General features: G+C 46.7%; 1 protein-coding gene across 1 annotated transcript in view; it reads right to left on the reverse strand.

Annotated features, from left to right (window-relative positions):
- sbf2 (SET binding factor 2) overlaps positions 1-24,022 on the reverse strand; it is a gene marked incomplete at its 3' end in the record, with an annotated part of 89,338 nt that overhangs the window by 48,309 nt on the left and 17,007 nt on the right. Inside the window, exons 3-6 of the mRNA XM_083690854.1 lie at positions 9,097-9,234; positions 5,120-5,257; positions 3,928-4,038; positions 2,670-2,775 (exon numbers count right to left, since the gene is read on the reverse strand). Coding sequence (XP_083546980.1) covers positions 2,670-2,775; positions 3,928-4,038; positions 5,120-5,257; positions 9,097-9,234 — 493 coding nt within the window. The remainder of the gene's footprint in view (positions 1-2,669; positions 2,776-3,927; positions 4,039-5,119; positions 5,258-9,096; positions 9,235-24,022) is intronic.

Raw genomic sequence — 24,022 nt, forward strand, 5'->3', positions numbered from 1 at the left:
TGACATGTCTAAGGGACATTCCTCTGCGATGACTCGGGCGACCTCTGGACAGGGAGTGATGCATGGACATGTCACACGTCCCCCTCTCTGCTCCTCTACCCCCCTCTTCAGCCCTTATAGGGTGGTGAGGATGACCTAATAGACTGAATACCTCTGTGGATACCTGACAGGCTGGGGGGGGGACGGGGAGGACAAGGTCCATCACTCACAGGGAGGCCAGACCTAGTGGGCCCGGGAGAACAATCAACAACCTCAATGGCCAATATCCTCACACTAACGATGGACAGGCGTACCGGCCAACGACTGATGAGTAAATATATTGTACATACTGTGTTTATGTTGAAGTGTGTTTAGTCATCCTGACTGAAAAGTCACAGTGACTTAGCATGTTTGCACAGTAGACCTTTCAACCTGAGGCAGAGGACACTTTTTGCCCCTTTAGGATTAAACCGGTTGATGATTCACAGAACAGAACAATGGAAAACATGAGACATCCTAAATAATGGTGTCCACGAAGGACTACTTTATCAGTGCTCAGCACACACTCTCAGTTGTATTCCCATATGATAGATAGATAGATAGATAGATAGACAGAGAGAGGAGGATGCAAGAGCATTCAGGACACAGGCCCTCTCTCTGTCTACCTCTCACCTTCTCTCTGAGGCCATCCTCACAGCCAGCCTAGTGAGATCTGGACAGTACACAGACACACACACAGACACAAGACCCCCATCTCCTTCTGAGACTCAAGCAGCAGCAGACAGCTGGTCCTGACAACCAGCCTGCATCAAGAGCAAGCTGGCCGCTTCAAGTACATCCTACACTTCGGAATGTCGATTGTGAGAGAAAGAGGAATGAGAGAAAGAGAGACATACGAATCCGGTCCGGTCTTATTTGTTTTGAGCACCGTTCCTGGATAACATGTGCCAGGCGGGTTGTTAACAAAACAAAGCTTGTAGTGAGGACAGACATAGACCATGGCTTATGATGATAATGTCAAGGCATATGCCATTTGTCTTGCTGTGCGTGTGTCTGCGTTCAGATTGGCTAGCTGCAAACACATGACTCCCACACGACCCTGCTCATTTGTGTATCGTGTGAAGTACCCCCCATGAGCACGTCCACCCGCCTGCTAGCCAAATAAACACAGAGGAGCATGCAAACCATTACTGAATTCCTGAAGGTTCAGGGCCAAGACAACATCATCCATTCTGTTCTGTAACACATTCTTCTAATTACGCTAAATGAGGGCCGATTTTCCATTACAAATCAGATATCAGGTGAACTTGGACTCACGGACATCAGCCCCTGGCCTGGACCCCCACCAACCCCCCCCCCCGCCCACCCCCACCCCCTCACCCCTGCGTGGTGGACTACTCAGACTGGACCCCCACCAACCCCCCCACCCCCACCCCCTCACCCCTGCGTGGTGGACTACTCAGACTGGAGCACCCCCACCCCCTCACCCCTGCGTGGTGGACTACTCAGACTGGACCCCCACCAACCCCCCCCCCACCCACCCCCCCACCCCTGCGTGGTGGACTACTCAGACTGGAGCACCCCCACCCCCTCACCCCTGCGTGGTGGACTACTCAGACTGGACCCCCCCCCCACCCCCTCACCCCTGCGAGGTGGACTACTCAGACTGGAGCACGTTTTCAAAGTCCCTACAGCAAGACGGCGCACAAAGCTCCCCGTTTATAAATGCCTAACATACTGCAAGTGTAAGTAACCATGAGTCACACTGATGGCATTCTGAACACGGTGTCCAGTGTGGCCTCTAAAAAGCTGCAGTCTGACGGTGAAAAGGACTAATCGACAAGTACATCATGTACAATGAAGAAGTGAGGCGACGCGAAGCCGCATGGAAGCTCCATCATGTGCTCCCTCTCTCCGCACAGAAAGACAAGAAGGTAAAACTGACAAAGCCAGTACAGTAATCGAGGTAATATGTACTGTACAGCATTAATCCAAGTGCTTAGTGACTATTCAATTACAAAGATTACTGTTGTGAATTAGACAGATCGTACAATCGCTTACAGTAAGACCATGTGACTGGCATACTGTGTTAGCTCTGAGCCTCTTAACGAATAGTTTACACTTGAAAAAACTTTACTTACTAAAGCTACTTACTCAAATAAACTTAAGAAAACAATGCCAACAAATGTGATTAAGAGGGATATTGGTAATATCTTGCCCTGTTCAACCTGTCAGATTTACGGAGCCGCCACACAAGTGTGTTTGCAGGAAAAATGTAGGCTAACCTACAATAGAATTTAAGTACACCGTACGTGACAAACTGGCACAGGAGAGTGTGGGCTACTGTACTCGAGAGTGCTGCAATCAGGCCCGAGGGCAGACTCTTGGCCTCCAGTGAGGCTGCATCCCATTTCTCCACCTGCCTCCTGAAGTATGCATGTGTGCACTTCCCAGCATGGATTTCAAAGCATAGGATTGGTTGAAACGCACAGGCCCCTACACCAATCCATTTTGCCTCTAACTCCATGTGGATATTGTATTCTGTACTTCGGGTGAAGGGTGGAGAAATGGAATGCATCATAACTCCAAAAGAGACACAGAACAAAGATGGGGGTCATAAAGCGTAGTGGTGTTCTGTGTGATGATTGGCCAGAGGGGGGTGTGTGGGTGGGAGGGGCCTGTAGACCCACCAAGCTGCTGGAAGAGCAGGGCCACACTCTTGCATGTCACAGGCAGGCTGTCATTCAGAGGGGTCTGGATGAGCTGGCGGTCCCCCGCGCCCAGGGAGAACAGTTTCTGTGGGGGAGAGAACACAAAGATGAGAGGCCGGGGTTATCCTGGGGTCAATGATGGTTAGGGTTAACCTGGGGTCAATGAAGGTTAGGGTTGACCTGGGGTCAATGAAACATGCCTCCAAACAAGACTGTACAGGACCAAAGCTCATTAATTGCATGCAAACGAGAGAGGCATGACAGTGCTGTTGAGTAGTTCCACTGTGGGATCCACTGTGTGTGTGTGTGTGTGTGTGTGTGTGTATGTGTGTGTGTGTGCATGTTCGCCCCCAAATGAATAAAACATGTGCTGCTGAGCCCTACACACACACACGCACACACACCACAGCTGCAGGACTGAATTAGCCTTCTGAATCAATGCGGCAGCGAACGAAGAAACCTCAATTACATGTTCACCTAAATATCACTGGCACAGCATGACGGAACAGCAGTCCAATGGGAAACAGTGTCATCATTGGCTATATCCAGAGCTAGCGGTGACACACAAATTGGGTGTGAGTTTCTAGAACTTCTTACAGCTAACGGTGAATTCAGCTAATTTCGCGGAGCTAATGCTAAGCATGACCGAGGTACAGCACTTCTATTGAGAGAGAGAGAGAGAGAGAGAGAGAGAGAGAGAGAAGCTGTCCTATCCCATGATTCTTGACATTCCTTCCTGTTTGACCGAGTGTTCCGTTGAAAGATGAGTTTGTTCCACTCTACTGTTCAACTCATGTTTTGTTTCGCTAGCCTGAAGCACTTAAGCACCAATTGGCTCTGCTGGGAGGAAGATTGATGTCTTCAGGAAGGATAGTCTAATGTACTGTTGAATTCAATCAAAAACATTCATTACTCTACAGTTCAAGATGTGGACTTAATCATGGTGGGGATACGTTCTTCTAACAAAGATAAATACTGTTGGCCCATTCAACCCACTTTGACCATCATGTACAGGTCAGAAATGTTTCTTTGGGGTTGGAGGACCGTTTTAGATGTGGGTTTTCACCGCTACGCTAGACCAAGTTTTAATAACCCAGAGCCAAGTGAAAATATAGCAACATCCATCCACCCGCTTTTCTTCCGGGTATTTTTGCACCCTGGCTCCACTAAGTAATACACAGACAGACCCTCTCAGACGGGGGTATTTGAAGAGTGATTTGCTTTAGTGATGCCTTACCTGGGAGCCTCCAGCCACAGGCACCAGGCACGTGAAGAGGCTGGCCACCAGCCCCTCCAGAGGGAAACTCAAACTGTCCACGTAGACTGTATAGATGAGGCCCAGGCAGCCCTGGAGATGGGAGGACACACACACACACAAACACACACACACACACACACACAGGTCAGTCCACACTCAGATATATACAGTACAGACATACTGGTATCACAAAGTACAGTCTATGTTCACAGAAGACAACAAACACAAGCAGGTCATTCAATACTTTAGATACACAGCCACACACACACACACAACACATATTGTAACACTGTCATATTTTCACACAACCTTTCACACACATTTTGAACAGCCAACCTTTCACACACATTTTTGAACACCCCCCCGAGGGACACAACGTCCTGTTAGCACCCGATACATTCTAATTGTGATAGTTTATATAACATCCAGCCTCCGGCCTGTGGACACGTGTGGACTTACGCGTCCCTGAATTCACTAGTCAATGACCCACCAGTCATCCAATGACAAAATGCCAGGGCAGAGCTAGAAAGAAAAGCTTCAGGAATATTTAAGGATCAATTCGTCCCAGAGACATTTAGCCAAGGTTTAATGGTGTAGTATTCCAGTAGGAATGCCTAGAGACAGGACAGGAGAGGACTGCTGAGCTGAGCCCAGCTCTGATCTCAAGTGAGGGATTGGCTGGATATCCTGGCCCTGAATCCTCTCTCTCTCTCTCTCTCCGCTAGTCCAGATCATCCACTGGAGCTACACACACAGCAGGCGAGGCTGATGGAGGTAGAAATCGGAGGACGGGCTCATTGTAATGCATGGAACTGAATGAGGAATGGTATCAAACACAGCATTTCTACCTCCACCATGAAAGCCCTCATGTAGAATCCTGTGTGTCAGGGGAGGTTCCTGACACACAGGATTTTACATGAGGGCTTCAATGGCTATCAGGACAACAATCGATAGGATGGAAATGTGTGCATTGATTACTGTTTAGGCATGTCATTGATGACTGTTTAGGCATGCCAGTTCCAATTAGCACGTGAAAACAAACAGTAAATGACTTGAACCTCAAATATGGATTGCAGACAAATTGGACATGCTGCTCTGGACTTCATTGTATGCAGAGTGACTCGTGACCTAAAAATGTTAGTCAGGATTTAATCAGATGTTATCTTGTTACCCGGAATATTTCGGGATAATCCAGCCTGGAGACCAGAATAAGACTTTTGGGGGCAAACACTTGAGCTGGCTGGATCAGTCCATCCTCCTCCTCATCTTCATCGTCATCATCCCCATCTGCTTCCATGGTCTTTGATCCCTAGAACATAAAAAGGGTGAGTTATTAAAATTGAAAGAGTTCAGCCCAGTGTGGTGTGGTGGAGAGGACAGATCCTGATCCCTTAGCTACTGACCAACCCCCCCAGATGGCTCCAGTCTTATCTGCTCCCAGGTCAAAAGATCACAATACAGTGAGTGCATTCTACAGTAATGTACTGTACTGCATTCTAAGTCATGGTGAAGCCACTCCTGTTGCTCATACATTGTGACTGAGGCAGTTACAGAACAGAGATGCTTGTACATGTACATGACCCAGAACTCTCCATCCCTGCTCTGCTAAAGGACCCCTATGTGGAGATGTCCCCTCAGGCAAAGACATCCTACAGAGGCCATTTCATCCCCCAAATACTCTCAAATCCCCTGTTTCCTCACAGAGGGAATACAGATTTATTTAGGGTTATAAAATGTCCCCCAAACAGCCATTCTGGTCCCTTCTAAACAGATGCTCATCAGACTGGAAGCGGTTCAAAGAGCAAAGAATATTTCACTTAAATCACCATGGGTGATTTAAGAGTTAAAAATGAATTTCCTTGGAAGAGACGGTTTAAGTGAAGCCATGCGATTTGGAGAGGATTGACATTTCCCCACCCTGACACATGGCGAACAAAGGCCAACAGCAAATCATCAGTGACATTTTAATGTGAAATAATGCCGTGTCGCGAATCATTGCATCAAGTGCAGTAATCAAATCTTTCAATAATTATGAAAGAAATAATTTATGATTCTTTTCAAGTTAAACAGGGCCACTCCAATATTGTTTAATTCTCAGGACACGTTAGGGGCTTTATTCTTGCCTGGTGCCTACACTCACATTAGAAGGAATACTGTAAATATTGTAAATAGTTTGTGTACCAAAACTGCTTAGTGAAACTGAATGTACTGATTAGTACTGTCAGTGTTTGGTACTGTTGTGTTGCTGAATCTCATAATGCAGTAACAGGCCTAAGTATAGGCTAGCCATCATGGGGGACACTGTGGCTTTGGTGCATCATGCATCGCTTAGAGTTTGATTACTTTGGTTCCCTGAGTCATGGAGGATTCATCTTCTGTGGGTTATGGATGTTATTTTAACCTCGCATGGCTCCTAATACTAACCCAGAGCTGGAGACGGTGGTTTGAAACATGTTAAATTCAATTTGGCAGAGGTTTTACTTTGAAAAATTAAATTTCCGACAAAACCGTCAAAAGATGTAATCAGTATAGACATCGTTGTTATAAACCCCCTGTGGACTAAATTCAGAGAATTCAAGGATGCTTTTTCCATAACAATATAGTGACCCAAACAGTTTGAGACTTCTCAAATGCTGACACCCTAAGCCTAAACAAGAGAAAGGCCTACTGTAGAATTCAAAACCTCTTCAAAATCTAGAACACACCATAACAACTTTGGTCCCAAGGGCAGGCCGTTCTATACCATAAATGGACATCGAGTGCTTACGACAATCGTGCAAAAACTAAACCACATTAAACCAAGTGATTAAGCTGAGACTAAACCATATAAACCAAGTGATGAAGCTGAGAGATTTGACCCCTACTCCTCCACAGAGGTCAAATGCCATTCCAAGCAGTCTCAATCTGGTTCTAATTGTCCCATCTCAAGATCCATCAGTCCTATCAGCTTACAGGGAGATACCAGTGTCTCAAGGCTCGTTCGTTCCTGGCTAGACCTTGTATCAGAATCAGTTCCATTTCTCTCAGACAATGAAAACATGCCAGGAGAGCTCTGGCACTCTCAGAGGACCGAACATAGGATCAAAATACTACCGTCAAGATGAGAAACACATTTCACCGTCATTTCTGAGGATTTCGTTAAATTATCAGAGAAAATACATTCCTCTTCCTCGATCATCCACCAGACTGGCTTCTTCAGATTCAGACTCCAATCAGATAACATTAAAAACCCAGGCTTTTTGTAATGCCCACACGTTTCTATAAAACATTACAAGGCTTAGAAGGACCCACAAAGAACATGTGCTGACCTTCGCAATCCATTCTTTGCAGACTATGCCCAGTGTATTGTTTATCTGAGCTGGAGTTGGAAAAACGTAACCCCTGAGGTCCATGCCTCATTGCTCCTGCATACCCCAGGGAGGCCCATCCTAAATCTAACTTTTCTCCTTATCAGAGCCATTAATTTACAGCAAGCACAACACAGAGACTGATCTGGGACGTGGTTGGAGAGGAATCACACAACCCAGGGGTGGTGCCATGATGATGGAGAGGGAGTGAGGTGACCTGCCATGGTGCGGAGGTGCATTAAAGCCCCCTAATCAAGACTTCTAATCCCATATATTATTGTGTGTGATGATGATACAGCAAGGGCCCTGGTTCTGGGTGGCCCTCTCCTTCTCCTCCATGGGCCGGCGTGTAAGGAGAGGAGGGAGGAGGAGGAGGGAGGAAGGATTGACATCTCAGCAGTGAGGATCCGCTGTGAGGGGCCTGGGAGTGGGATGGGGGGCGGGTTGCGGAGGCAGGCGGACTCGGACAGCTGCGGGATGTCACCCAAGAGAGCTCGGTAGGGGAGCGAGGCAGACACGGCACCAGGGACTGTTGCGTAATCTTCAACACACATCAGGAGAGAGAGAGAGAGAGAGACCCCAGCGAGAGACAGAGAGACCCCAGTCAGGCTGAACCAGCAGTCAATCAGACTGATATACTCCTCGTCCCATGCCGCCTCTTTTGAACTGCCATGGAAAACTACAGCGGTGGTGGCACATCCTGGCACATCAGGGAATATTTGTGGTAATTGGTCTGATTCATTGGTCTGATTCACAATACAGTGTGAAATGTCAAACAAATCCACATTCTGTTTAGAAGAAATAGAGGGGTTCTTGGAATGTTGAGGCTGGAAGTGATTCATCACAACCATCATGCACAGGTAATGAAGGTCAGAATTCCAACCTCATTGACTGTCTAATTGTCTTCTATTCCCCCGAAGAGTGAAGAGGATATGACAATTTCTCTTTTAACCTGACCAATTTCCTTGAATCACAATGAGGCGGGGGTCATGTTGGGAAGTCCAGTTCTGATGATATAATAGATGACCTCTACCTTGGCTAAACACCAGGATCGAGATATAATAAAAAAATAAATATAATATATGACCTGCCAGGTGACCTGAGGCCATTGTATACGTAATGAGACTGTATTTACTGTGTCTATACAATACAGTAAAAATACCATCAAATGATTACCCTGGCACTCTGTGTACTAGTGGGAGAAATCATGACAGGATGCTACATTATGCTACATTGAACATCTTCTGCTCAGTGTTTTTCAGTGGTTTTGTGAGAAAAACAGTTTGAAACGTATTTTCATCTGTGTGCAAGATTGGGTGCATCCAACGGCCAGTGCTGGAGGGGACTAAATCCCAGCCAGTTGGACTGGTCCAGTCTCTCCCATCACCACACCAGAATCCTTCAGTATGTCAAGTATTCACTTAATCTCCATGGATCCAAGAAACTCTGTGTTTTCACGTTTTAGCTGGAGGGTCTGGAACATATCAGCCACGTGACACAAACTCCTAATCGTCAAAAATGTGCCGCACATGAAAACACGACAAAAACAAAACAATTAGAGCCATAATGAAAAACAAAAAGGAGGTAGAAACCAAACAATTGCCAAAGAATGGCCCCCACTGGCTGCTTGGAATCAAGAGAACTTCTAGTGAAAGAGAGAAATACAAGCTGGTAATGATCAAGAACCTGGTGCTTGTCACGCTGCCTACCGGTCTAGACTGTGTGTTATGTGTGCGTGTGTGTGTGTGTGTGTGTGTGTGTGTGTGTGTGTGTGTGTGTGTATTCTGTCCAATTCTCTCACCTGTAAGTTGACCTCTGCCTCGTAGAAGGTCAGACAGGAGCAGTAGTGTCGGTCTGAGTCGATGTCCGTCAGCACCACCGTGAAGAAGGTGGGCACTTTTCTCTCCCGGGACAGCCTCCATCCTCCAGGCTGGCAGAACTGACACACACACACACACACACAGAGACACAGAGACAGACACACACAGAAAACATCATCATTATCACCATTTGCACCTGGGAGCTGGAACACCACAAAACACGCTCTCCCCACAGGGAGCAGGAGAGTTGGACAGAGGGTCCCTGTTTCCCCCAAACAGCCAGAGAGAGGGCAGGACAGGACGGCCTGTACAGTAGCCTTTTCTGAGTGCTTACTGGAAGTGAGGCCCAGCCAGTGTTTTTGTTGAGTTGAGCACCAGGGAGCCACTAGCTCCACAGGAGGTGTGCTTGTGGTAACCCCCATCAGACAGTTTGGGGAGGGGGGGGTGTTCCTTAGTGCGTCCATTGCCACCATTGTGGAAGGAATTGCTCAGGATGTGCCGTTTCAATGCATAAGTACAACTACTGCATCCTGTGATCACCAGAGCGGGAAACGATAACAATTCACTTTTCCTCAGAACTAATGGGAGGACAGGTGCCCACCAAGCTGCCTGTCTGCCTGGTCCCATCTCTGGTCTTAGATTTGGGAAAGAACAGCAGGGGAACGTTTGGAGATATAATATACAGTGACGCTAACAGGGTCGAATGTTATTTTGTATTTTTACTGTGAAAAATAGCACGGGATTATGTGCTCAGAGACGGGTGGTGAGGCATTTAAACTCGATAACAAGGATTAACGTGAGGAGAGTAGGATTACGTTAGATAATATTAGGATCATCCTGAGGAATGTAGCCTCGTTTTTTGGCAGTTGATATTTAGACTATCCCTCGTCGTCGGAGCAGGAAACCCTATGTTAGTGTTATCAAAGAAGAAAGCAAGATAGTAATGACTGATTAACATAAACTGGCTGGTCGTGGAGGAATAATGAGCTACTTTGTCTGGGATGGAATTTATCAGTGTTGTTTTAACTTGGACCCTCCATTAGCCAATCCTGAAGCATCTCAACTTGATTTATAACATCAGAAGTGACACAGCAGAAATACACAGATTACGCAATCTAACGTTAAGCACTGGGGGGGGACAGGGGGGGACAGGAGAAGAGAGGAGGGGAGTGGAGGGGTGGGGGAGGAGAGGGGTTGGGGAATGAGAGATGGCAGGGGAGAGGAGGGGAGAGAAAAAGGCAAGAAGAGAGAAGGGAATGAGAAGATAGAAGAAGAGGAGAAAAGGAGAAAGGATGAATGTTGATTAAAATGAGAAAAAGAGGGTGATGAGGCATAGAGGATCAGTATACTGAGAGAGAGAGAGAGAGAGAGAGAGAGAGAGAGAGAGAGAGAGACCGACCGATCAAGTAGTGAGTAACTGGCCTGGCACAGGGTCAGTGTTTAGACTGCTCCTGAACCATTACACTGACAGGATGGAGGGAGACTGAGCTGGCCTGGCACAGGGTCAGTGTTTAGACTGCTCCTCAACCATTACACTGACAGGATGGAGGGAGACTGAGCTGGCCTAGCACAGGGTCAGTGTTTAGACCGCTCCTCAACCAGTACACTGACCTGATGGAGGGAGACTGAGCTGGCCTGGCACAGGGTCAGTGTTTAGACCGCTCCTCAACCATTACACTGACCTGATGGAGGGAGACTGAGCTGGCCTGGCACAGGGTCAGTGTTTAGACCGCTCCTCAACCAGTACACTGACCTGATGGAGGGAGACTGAGCTGGCCTGGCACAGGGTCAGTGTTTAGACCGCTCCTCAACCATTACAGTGACCTGATGGAGGGAGACTGAGCTGGCCTGGCACAGGGTCAGTGTTTAGACCGCTCCTCAACCATTACAGTGACCTGATGAAGGGAGACTGAGCTGGCCTGGCACAGGGTCAGTGTTTAGACTGCTCCTCAACCAGTACACTGACCTGATGGAGGGAGACTGAGCTGGCCTGGCACAGGGTCAGTGTTTAGACTGCTCCTCAACCATTACACTGACAGGATGGAGGGAGACTGAGCTGGCCTGGCACAGGGTCAGTGTTTAGACTGCTCCTCAACCATTACAGTGACCTGATGGAGGGAGCCGAGAGCAGGAAGAAACAAAGGATGGATGGATAGAAGGGAGAACGAAAGAGAAAATGGAACGATTTTGTGAGTGAGTGAGTGAGGGAGCGAGCAAGCAAGCGAGAGAGAGGAAGTTAGATAGAGGAAGATGAGGAAGGAGTAAAAGGCGAGAGGGGATCTTGGCTTGATTGATCAACCAGGGTGCTTGACCCAGGATGCCACCATCCTCCAGCAGACACAATAGACGGCAGGAAATCTGGAAAAGCTGCACCGTGGGGGGGTGGGTGGGGGTGACATACAGGACTGGAGGCTCTGGGCCCAGGCCAGACAGGACCTAAGGACAAGAGCAGATAACTGTGAACCAGCCCCCAAAATATTCTAAATATGTCATTCATCTCTGTTGGAAAGGAGATAAACACCTTTCAGCCAGCGCATACCAAGGAAGATGAGCGGAGATATGATCAGCGTGTGTGTGTGTGTGTGTGTGAAGCTTGTTTTGTTTTAATGATATAAATGGCAGGCTGTTACATTATATTCACACTAGCCGGGAGGTCCAAGGAGAAGCCCTTGAGGTTCTGGAGCCGTTTCAAAGACACTTCACTGGGTCCACAGTTTATCCCTCCCTCCACGTGGATGTCCTTAATCAGACACAACACACACACTCACACACAGACACACACACTCTCTTTTAGAGAGACACAGAGAGATAGACATATCACTAACACCACTTGAGACCTCCTCCTCACGTGCCTGGCTCTCTGACTGGAAGTGAAACAGCAGGCATGTTTTGAAGGGTTTTCTCACTCTGCAAATATTAGCTTAGACTTGGTAGCTCGACTCAGAGGGAATTTGCACAGGGGGAAAAGACTTCCCTGGACACACACACGGCCTTGTGTCAACCACACCGGAGAGCTTTGGCTAAGGCGCTACACTGGGGGGGGGGTTGATGAGGATGAAGAGGAGAACAGGAGGTTGAGGGGACAGAGGATTGACAGAGGGCCAGGAAGAAGATGACGACAGTAGCACCATGCTCTGCCTGTCTGTCTGTCTGTGTGTCAGTCTTTCTGTCTGTCTGTCTATCCGTCCATCTGTCTGTCTGTGTGTCTCTGTCTGTCTGTCTGCCTGCCCGCCTGCCTGCCCGCCTGTCAAACTGAAGCGGCGAGGGGGAAAAAAACGAAACAGCTGAAGCCATATAACTCCGACGACTCTGTCAATCATTCTATAGTTTACAGGGTGTTTCACCCGAGCATGCCCTGAGAGGGATCTTGCTGTGCGCGGCCCCGTCTGCCAGACAGAGTGACTGAGAGAGAGCAGTGATTCTAGGCACGACTCCAGGTATGGGGAGGGAGGGAGCCCCCTACAGTATCCATGGCCAGCTGTGACTGACTGACTGACACACGCACACGCACACGCACACACACACACAGGACCAGCAGAATGTCTGGAGCGATCAGGGAAAGTATGTTCACAACAGTGTAACAGGTGCAGGGGTTCAGGGTGCGTTCTAGCTCCAGTCGGGAAAAAAAAAAGTCGGAAGAGTCGGAGATTCCCAGCGGGTGATGCCGATGGTGAAGTCATAAATACAACATGAGCGTGTTCTTCTGATGTCGGAGGAAAACAACTCCCGTAACCAATACAACTCCCGTAACCAATACAATCGCAAGTACAACATGGACGTCTGGAGCTTCTTCTTTTCGGTGCTCCTTATTCCAGAGAGACATCTGGGGAACTGCTTAGGCAACCCTGTTAAAACTGTACAGACATGATGAAAACTGTTGATCATTGTTCACCCTCTACGTCATGATCAGTGTTTCGGCAGCCATTCCTCCGCGGAGGTGGTGAGGAAAACGTCGCAACTTGTAAAGTCGGGTATCATCTTTCTACCCCGAGGTTCCCATTTGTTCAAGAGCTTATTTTGGAGTGGGAAACTCGTATTTATGACGGTCTGACAAGACTAGAATGCACCATGATACACACACACACACACACACACACACACACACACACACTCACGGACGGACGGACGGACAGGTTCACACATATGCACATAGAGTACATCCAAACACACACCCTCCACCAGTACACAGTAGACAAAAAGAAATAAATAAAGACACATTAGACCGCAGTCAAGTGACGATAGAAGTCCGACACCTCTGATGTCATTGGCTCATTGAACCTGGGACCTTTGTCCTTTTGCACATTGTTGCCCCACCGCCACACTGAGCCGCATCATGTGGCAGTGTGTGGCGTGCTCCCACCCCACTCCACCCCACCCTCCACCCCCCGTCAGCTAGCGACACTAGATCTGCAAGCTGACCTGTTAAGAATCGGCGCACAGAGAGGCACGAGGCTCCATATTAGAGCATGAATCCCAATGTCAGGTCAGGGGTTGTATTCTGATACTGTCAAAGTGTACTTATGCATTATAATAACCGCACAGGGGACAAAGGGCTATAACTGGGGGCACTGGGAGCAGGGCCGTCGAGCCTGGGAAGTCAGAGAGACATCTGAACTGACCCTGATCTGACGCAACCTTTCCCTCTCTGTGAGTCTATATAGGGAGTGGAGGTTGATCATCAGTTTATGACCCTGCTCCCCACAACCCAAATCCCCACAAGAAGAAACTGATTTCATAATATGGTAAAGTTGACCAGGCTCAAATGACATCGTCAAATAAGCCCAAACATCAAAGCATTCTTGGCTTGTCTCTCCATGGTAATAAAATGTAGCCGTCTCCTCCCTTCTGAGCATCAACAAATATGATGCAAGACTGAAACTGGGTAAAAGAGGCAGAAACTCTCAACTAGGGACAAGGTGATGAGAACACACTTTCCCAACTCCCAACTCTGCCGGGAATGTGCAGCATTCCCATGATACGGAACCTGTCCAGGATGACGTTATCTCTGTGTTTTTAAACAGCTGATTTAATCTGTTTACCTGTCTTATGGGGACCTGAATGGGCACAAAACACACAACATGAAAATGTGACTTGAATCATCAAGATCCAATATGTTTCTGGGACTACTGCCTATATCAGAGTGCTTCAAAAAAAATAAAAATAATACATTTCCCATTTCCATTCGAAAGTGATCTCTAGTTTGTTTTTCATTTCATGCACTGGTAGGGTTGCAGGGTAGCACCCAGATTGTGTTTCATAACAGTTCAGTACAGGCCAGCATCCCCTTTCAGACATGGCCACTCCACAACCGGCATCCCTGCCGTGTGACAGAAGTGCTGACAGACATGACTGGCCAGACTCTGTGGTCAGAAAAAAACCACGGCAACAGATGTGTTGTGTTGTGTTGAATCAATCTCTCTCTCTCTCTCTCTCTCTCTCTCTCCCCCCCTTTCTCCCTCTCTCTGACTTCTTATCTCTCTTCCCTTCTCTCCATCTAACTCCTTCCCTCTGAGAGCCTGTACCTCAGGAAGACATGACAATGAGTAGAAGGAAGAAGGAAAGTGTGTGTGTGTGTGTGTGTGTGTGTGAGCGTATGTGTTTGTGTGTGTGTGTGTGTGTGAGGTGTCAGAGCGGGGGGTCATTACTGGGCTACATGGCCTGGTCAGAGGTCTGACTGGTGCGTTATCAGGTCTGGAGCCTGAGCAGTGGACACAGCTGAACTCCTCTAACGTTCAGGAAAGGCTATTTCAGTTCCCCCCGGGCCATGGCCAGGGCCACCACATAACAACCATGTGGTCAGGAAGTCTTCAGCTGGGCTCAGATGGAGGGGCTCTATTCATAGGAGAAAGGCCAGCAAACAGGAGGCGTGTGTAACAAATACACACACACACACACACAAACACAGAGACACAGACACACACACGGATACACACGAAAGACACACACACAGAGACAGAGAGACACACAGAGACACAGTGTAAAATGTAATGTAAAGACACAGAGACACACAGACGGAGAGAGAGAGAGAGACACACACACCCACACCCACCGACACACACACACACACACACACACACACACACACACACAATTTCTGAGTACATCTTCAAGGTCAGTGCAACACAAACAAGAAAACAAAACCTCGCCTGGCTGGAAAACAGTACTGCTACAAACTTCTGGTGAGGGCTGTGTGAGGTGTGTGAGGAGAGTGTGAGAGGTATGTGTGTGTGTGTGTGTGTGTGTGTGTGTTTGTGTGTGTGTGAGGGTTGTGTGTGGTGTGTGAGCAATGTGTGTGTGTGTGTGTGTGTGTGTGTGAGCAATGTGTGTGTGTGTGTGTGTGTGTGTGTGTGTGTGTGTGTGTGTGTGTGTGTACGAGGTGTGTGAGGGGCGCCAACCTACTGGTAACCTCTATATAACTCTTCGACTCTCATCCCTCCGGTCTCCCCGTCACCAATACTCTCTGGTTTCCAGTGTGATCTGTTATGCAACTCTGCACATATGGTTCATTTTAGATGGTTATTTTTAGCTGGTCATAAAGGACCGCAATAACTCAATCGTACTCAGATGGGGAGAGCGGGGAAGAGAGTGAAATTAAATGGAACGACGTAGAGAATTTCATATGATATGCCACGTACAGTACATATGAAATCTAAATGTGGGGAGAGAAATTGGGTCAAAATGCATTTGTTGTGCTAACATAATGTGTCAATTACTTAAGCCATACATAGTCTAGCGTTTAGCTCATAGAGAGAGACAGCTCTCTGCGGAGTGCCTCACATCTTGACGTCTCCTGGGAAGATTTCTTCACTTGGGGGTGAATACTTGGCCTTTATTTTAAAACGGAACGTAAATTAAAAACATCTGCCCGCTTCACCACATGCAACTTATTTCAAACTGAAATGCATGAAAACACAAATAAAAAAGGATCCTTTGGAGAATTAGACATTCCTTCTCCTAAACCAATCAAGTGTCAGTTTCAGTTCTGCTGAGTATCCCTCCCCCCCCCCCCCCTCCTCGCTTCTCAAACGGACCCTGAAGCGCTGATACTGTATGCAGTTCACTGTACTCTAGGGCCTCCCAAACATTAAGGAGCACCACGTTGGTGGATATGGACTTTATTTGAGTTTAGTTTAGTCAAAAGTAGGTAAATACACATTCTAAGGTCCCCAAGTCCTTCAAACATATGTTGTGGCTTGAATAGAACACAACTGTCATGGGACTACAAGGGGGAAGAGTTCTGAGAACACTATGTAATCAAGGAAGGGAGGGATGCTCTGAAAGTCCCTTTCACAGTCCAAAGAAAGTCCATGGATTTTCCTCGGGCTGCAAATAGACATGATATAGCACATATGAATGCAGCCTGTTTTTTTACACGCACACACACAGACACACACAGACACAGACAGACACAGACAGACACAGACAGACACAGACAGACACAGACAGACACACACACACACACACACACAGACAGACAGACACAGACAGACACAGACAGAGACACACACACACACACACACACACACACCACACACACAGACACACAGTCCTGCTGGCCTGCAGGTGGAGTGCTATACCCCTCTCTTTCCTATAAGGAGGTTGCTAATATTACCGGTAGTGTGCACTACAGTACAACTCAATTACAATGCTCTACTAAAGAAAGCAACATAATAAACACAACAACAACAAGAACAACAACAACAACAGGTCTGTTTCAAGAATACAGCACACTGCGCTTTTGATGAGGGGAGAAGCCAGCAGAGGGTAAACAGCTTTGTCCTGGTCTGTACATCAGCAACAATGGTCGTCCTGAGTCACGCTGCGGAGGCCCTGCCTTAGGAGGCTGGAGGCCAGCGATAGAGGCTGATAACGGCCCAGGGACAGGTGCTTCCTGTGGCTGTCAGGGGAGGGGACAGCGAGGGCCAACCAGGGACCAGTCCTCCTCTCCTCCCTGACTCACTGACCGGAACAGACCCCCCCCCAGCCTTTCTTCTGCCTGTTATGATCCCACTGTTTTTGTTTTTCACCTGAGAAAACAGTGAGGCCATCAGCTTCATGTGTGGTGTAGGCACAGGGGCCTCACGAGAACCCAGGGGCCACTAGAACATTCCGATGCAGTACCACCCCCCCAGACCAGGAAGAAGAAAGTGAATGACTGTGTGTGTGTGTGTGATGAACTGTATATGTGTGTGTCCTGTCCTGTCCTCTCTGATGTTGTGTTTTTTCAGTGGCACTTCCCACAATCCAAACACAATGGCTGAGTATTACACGGAGGGGGTCGCTGGCCTTTGGTTTTACAGCATGTCTCTCTAGGGTCCTGGGGCCACGGTCACAGCAGAGGAGAGGGGGAGAGGGGGTGTTATAGACAGGGGTTAACGACGGGTGCCTTTCACACTACTTCACTTTTACGAGACTAAGTAACAATGTGATGTATCAGCGCCCTCAATCACTGTGCGTATTTTCACATATAGTCCTCTTCAAAAGAACCAAGCTCAGTCCTCAGGGAAAAAAAAGTAAATGTCAAAATGTAAATGACTTTAGATCACTTTAGATCTGCGGTGCTGTTCATTGTGCAATTACCCAAGGTGCAAAACAGTTAATTGGTTCTTTTGAGTTCCAATGAAAGACATTACTGTGAAAGCACAATGGAGATCTTATCGCTGCTGAAATGGACCAGCAACAAAACCAATTCAAACAGAAGGGCAGTGTGAACACAAAAAGAACTGACTTCTTTTACTTTCCTTTCACCTCTTTCAAAACGGATCACCTGTCATGTAAGACAGGGTAGCCTAATCGGTGGTACACATCATGAATGAAAATAGGCTGTTTGTCAATATGTAGGCCTAGAGTAAGAACGTCATCACTAGGCTACAGGATGAGCAGGGCTGTCTACACCAACCAAAGGCAGTGTCCTATCTACCAGCGGCTTCCTATCAAGCCACACCTACTGTACATATCCGAAATTTGTGGCATATGCCTTTTGCGTGTTGCCCTCGCTTTGCCCTGGCATTCAGACTTTGTAGTGTGGCAGCATTTCAAGCACATCACAGACTAGGCAAAAAAAAAGAAGTGAAATGTGAACTGGCTTGTTCCGACAAAGCCGCTACCACTATGCCGACATTTTAAATGCTCATAATTATTCTGTGATTCGTCTGGGGTATAGTAGAACGTGAACGTATTCTTGATCAGCGCTGAAAGTCAAACCAGTGCATTTTCTGATGGCCAAAAAATATAGCTTATTTAAATAATTAATAGCTTATCATACATTTGTGGGTTGAAACTGGCCATTTCGACTCAACCGGTAGAGCCCTAGGAAATAGCCTGCTGTAAAAGATGAGTGTTAAAGTGTATTATGCATTATACACTCAGACTGACATGGCGTGTGCTAAGAACGCATGGAAACACTTGACTTCTCTTCAGAAGTGGTTAAGTAACCCAGCAAACAGACTTGATGGAGCATCTCTTGTGACAAGGGAAATTGCTCTGAGTGAAATTGATGGGTGTTGAACATCACCCATTCACCCCTCAGACAGGGTGGAGGCAGACAGGAGAGGTGTAGGACAAGACACAGTGATTTACATGCAAGGTCGTGTCAAAGAGAGCAGACATTCCGCAGACGAACGAATGAAGACATCTTTTAACACGGAGCGGGAGGAATCCCAGGTATGTCCTCAGTCATTGGTTGCTGCATCGGATCAGCCAGTCAGCACATTCTCTTTATTCTTCACGAATATAAACAGAGACGGTGACCAGTCACAGGGAGCTGGAGATGGAGGGAAAGACCACAGGATGTTGGGGGACTACTGAGCTGTGCTCCGGGGTCAGAAGCCCTGGCCCCCCTCCTGGCTACTGTCACTGTGCACTGTGTTGTTGTCCAGCAGCTACAGGCCGGACACAGAGGTGGTCAGTCTCTCTGCTGCTAACTGGCTTGTTTTGATTCAGTCACATTGGAATGACGCCCTTGTGAATTGGTTTCCATTTCATGGCTTTTAACACACAGCCAAATCAGGAAATAACATACACTTTCACTAGTTTGCTTGCCCGTACCGTACTTGTGTACCGTACTTGTGTAGTTAGTAACTCCACATACCATGTCATTATGACTATGTTCGTACACTGCTGAACAGGTCAATTTAATGTAAAGTGAAATTATGCGCTCTTGAAATAGTTCCTCAGATCGCAGTATTCCCACTTCCTGATGAGCTCATGGTGGTTCCCACTCTGAACAGTCGTGCCTGCCTGCTTGCCTACGCTCCACGCTGTTCCACTGCTGTTTCCTGGGGTTTTTTGTTTCGCTGGCAGCCAGGGCGTTGATTACTCATGTGAAGATCTTCCTGACAAACACATGATTCTATTCTCCCCCCTGACTTGGAAGGCATCTTGGTATCTGGAATGCACTGTTTTGTTTTGTTTCCTTTTTTCTAGTTTTACAAACATTACAGGAACGACGTGCCATGCGACATGTCAGCCTTGGTCACTGTGGTCACCCTGGATGGTGACGCAATCAGCATGCTCCCAGCTCCATGGTCGAAGCCCCCGGTCTAAGCCTGCTAGTCTAAACCTGCAAGTCTAAACCTGCTAGTCTAAACCTGTTAGTCTAAAGCCAGTCTAAGCACGCTAGTCTAAAGCCAGTTTAAACCCACTAGTCTAAACCTGCTAGTCTAAAGCCAGTCTAAACTTGCTAGCCTAAACCTGCTAGGCTTAACCAGGTTTAAACCCTCTGGTCCAGACCCCTTCCTCACATCCCAGCACTGAGACCCAACAGCAACACCCAGTCCTTTTCCCCCATAACTCCCAAATCCAGGTCCGTGCAAAGAGCAGCTTCTCTGTCCCATCTGCCCACTGAGGTCCCCCACCATCAACACTATTTACACATTTTCAGAATAACTCCAGTGTCCTTCCCGGAAGTACATGCCACATTCCCCATTACAACAGGGATTTGGGAGGGGAGGGGCGGGGGGGGTTCAAGATGTCAAGATTCCAGACAAGAAACATTACACAAACGTTGACAATCTGGTCACGTCAGGTCAAATTCCATCATCAGAGGAAGTTGGGCCCCAAGGAAGAATTTTTGTTTCATATGTACACAGCTCTGTCAAAACAAAACAAGCAGAGGAAGATGAAAACTGTTTTGCTGTTGAGTGACTGCAGTGAGACTTCAAATAATGTGTCACAACTATTGTTTTATACTGTTTATTAGTCACGACAACAAGATTGATTCTGCTCGTGCCGTCACTGAATTTTGATTTGACTTTGATTTGAGCTCGAGGGACAGATTTATCAAGCCGTACATTTAAGGTTGCTGAGTGAGAGTTGCAGTAATCATTGCCGGGGCAACAGTTCTACTCGTTGTTCCATATTTATGAGGCCCAGGAATTGTAATGAGAGTCAGATGTAAATACAACCACAGTTCATTCATTCCCTAGGCACAGTAAACAGTCTGCAGGTGAGGGAGGGATTCAGATCAGCAGCAAAGAGCCCCAACAAACTACCTCTCAGAGGAAAAGAAAAGAAACACTGTCTATGGATTCATCTTACTACATAAAGTCTGACATTGAAATGCAGAAATGTTAAATTAATAGAAAAGAATATTATATAGAATTTCATTGTTACATGAAAGGGGAAGGGGAAGAAAAATCAAGGGGAAGAAATCCTCTCTTTTGTTTGCACATCATGTGACCATCATCAGGACATCTCTTGCAAAGTTTACAAAAGCAATTTAATCCCACGCAAATCATCCACCAAAATGTATCCTCTAAAGCCAACAATGTTATCATTGTTACATTAATCAAATCAACAACTTGATACAGAAACCAAACGGCAAATCTCACATATAGGCAAAAGTCCAAGATCACACAAAAGAGTCCTGGCACAGCAGAATGCTTTCATTCAGGGTTATTTCATACTTTTTACTTTGCAAGGGACAGCAATCCACTGTGTGTGGCGTACAGTGGACATCTGACCCTAAAGTCAAGGAAGACTGAGAAAGAAAGAAAGAAAAAGAAAGAAAGAAAGAAAGAAAGAAAAAGAAAGAAAGAAGGAAAAAGACAGACAGACATACACACACACTTCTGCTGCCACTGCCAGTGGGGTGTTCTACATTCCTTGCACGTTGAGGCAGAAATGATGAGAGAAACGTGGGCCTGACATTAAAGCCAGTGATAGGGAAAATGGCCTCAGGATCGAATGATATCCATCAAGTCACCAGAATATGGCAAATCAATCTAGTGTCATTTGCAGAGAAATGTCCTAGAAGAGGCCCTAAAACCATCAAAAGGGAGTAGAAAAACTGCAAAGCTTTGTACTGACCCTGATAATCGCCGGTACAGTATGTGTGTGTGAGGGTATGAAGGCAGAGGGCTAGAGGACAATGCTGGACCACTTGGTGAGTTGCGGTTTCATGCATCATTGTAGGTCAGAACTTTGGAGATGACCAACGTCACAAATGTTACCTGGACCACTTTGTCAAAGAGGTAGAACTACTTCCTAAATCCTGACCAATTTAGACCACTTCTTCAAGAGCAAAGAACCAGACATATCTCATATGAGAAAGAAAAAAAAAACGTGAAAAATGCTTCAACACATGCTAGCTAGCAGTGACCGGCTGCTCTCAGCTCTGGAGGTTAAGGGGTCCAACGGAAATAACAGCAAGTAAATCACAGCCTGATCTATCAGGTCCAAAAGTGAAAGATATCCAAGAACATTAGAAAAATGTGTTATTTATCAAACGTTCTGATGTTTAAGGGACCATTACTCGTACTTTGCATTCCTGCATTGACAAGCTCCTAAATTGCAAGGCTAATTGAACTTAATAATACATCAAAAAGATCAAGGTTGTTGTATAACGTGTAATATTCCTAACTTGATAAGAAACAAGTGCACGAGATGATTGAGGCTAAAAGTGCTTTTCCATATTTCACAATAGGTCTCCACGCACAGCTGTGCAGCAAGGTTATACTTAAACTGAAACCAACCCAATAAATAGGCTTAGGCTAATTCACGCCCGCAACACCTGACCAAATATCAGGCACAGTCTATCCTCAAGTATCATTTTCGATAAACACACAACAATTGGGAGCCAAAAACATGACCATGTTGTCCAATGTCCATGCTCTGGATTTTTGACTGGCGTCCAAGTTTCATAAATCAAGAGGCAGCTGTTACAAAAAACACCTCATCAGGGATTGAAAGTTCATGAGGTCTAGTGTCCATGAGAAAGTACCAATGAAGAAGATTACGTAATTTTTCTCAGTTTCTATTCTGACAAAGACGCAACGTGTACCTTAAAAGTAGGTGTATGTCGACAAAGAGATGTAAATTGTGGAGTTTGAGTCCAGCAGCGGGAGACTAGCCTGAATCCTGAGGAATGAATGGAGCTCTAAACATGCACAAAGTGGGTCCTATAAATCTAACAACACCTCCAGGGTACATATCTGAGTCAGTCAACGCAACACATCAGCCTAGTAAAGCAGATGACCGGAGCGGTATGCCTGAGACGCCGCCCGCCACAGACCAACAGCCCTCCCTGCCTGACTGGAGCAAAGAGCAACACATAGCATAGCCTCTGATAGGGCAGAACAGAACCGCCATTGTTTCCTGGTGCAGCATCTCGCCCACACCGGCAAAGCTTTAACCGACACCACACCACAGCTCAACTCCGCCCCAAACTGCAAGCTGACATTTCCTCTTGTTTTCAGTGACGTCACTGCAAACAAGCAGTCTGCAGGTACCTGCCTCAGTGCCTCGCCCCCTCAACGTCACTAACAACCATCTTAAAATTATGTAAACACAATAAAGAATCTGAGAGTCACAAGAGTCACAAAAGGATAAAGGCCAGGACATTGTGAGGATGTGGGATGTGGGAGGGGGGTAGAGGACCTTCTGATCAGCAGATCCTTTGATGATCCGCTGCCTGCTACGTTTATTGGGCTAAGAAAGGTCATTGGTATTTTGGAAAGTGTGTCACTTGACACACAGATGGGCTCAACCAACATCACCAGTGTCCTTGAGGGCAGCCAGAGGATCTACTGACCCTTTGTCTTGGTTAGCTGCCTCAATGTCTCACTGCAAGGGGATTGGAACCTAAGATGACTAATGACTTAGACTGTGGTGGAAGTTCACATTGTATGAGATCTATAACCTTTCACATAGGCTTCAGACCTACTAATAATCAATGAGACATGACACACCACCACATCCTCCTTGCACATGACCTTAACCTCTTCATCGACCATTGGAGTTCTTTGAATCCTGTTACGATTATTGAGGAATAAATATCAGTCTGCAATGACCACCAAAATTCTATTCAACAATAATTAAAAGTGCTACATTCCGGTTTGTTTACCGCCTGTCAACTGTTCCCATAGAGGAGACAGAATGTTGTCTGCAGGCTCCTTGTAATGGACTGACCCTGACGTTGAGTGGTGAACTTCATGCTCTGTGGAATGTGTGTGACCTCTGTCAGTGTAGAGCCTCAAGCTCAGCCACACACACAAGTTAGCCAAACAAAGTAGGGTGTGCGTGAGAGAGAGAAACAAACAGAGAAGAGGGAGAGAAAGAAGGAGAGAGAGAACGAGGGGGGTATGTATGTGGGGTGGTTGTTTATCAATCAAGTTACTCAATCTAAATACCTACAATCACACATTCTTGTATAACACTGGTTATACTAAAAGATGGATGGGAAGGAACGCAATTTAACATTTAATCAAATGGCCCGTGTAATTAAATTAGCATACTCAGCAATTTAGTAATAAACATCAAAGTCATTCCGATCATTCCTTTGGCATTTGCGTGGCACATGTTTCATTTCCTCGCTGTGGACTCTATGGTAGTAAATTCAAATAAACGAAAGAGATTGAGGCGGTGGAAGTGTCCGTTTCCAATACAAACATAAAACACACTCACCAT

Source organism: Argentina silus (assembly GCF_951799395.1).
Source record: "Argentina silus genome assembly, chromosome: 19".
Taxonomy (NCBI): domain Eukaryota; kingdom Metazoa; phylum Chordata; class Actinopteri; order Argentiniformes; family Argentinidae; genus Argentina; species Argentina silus.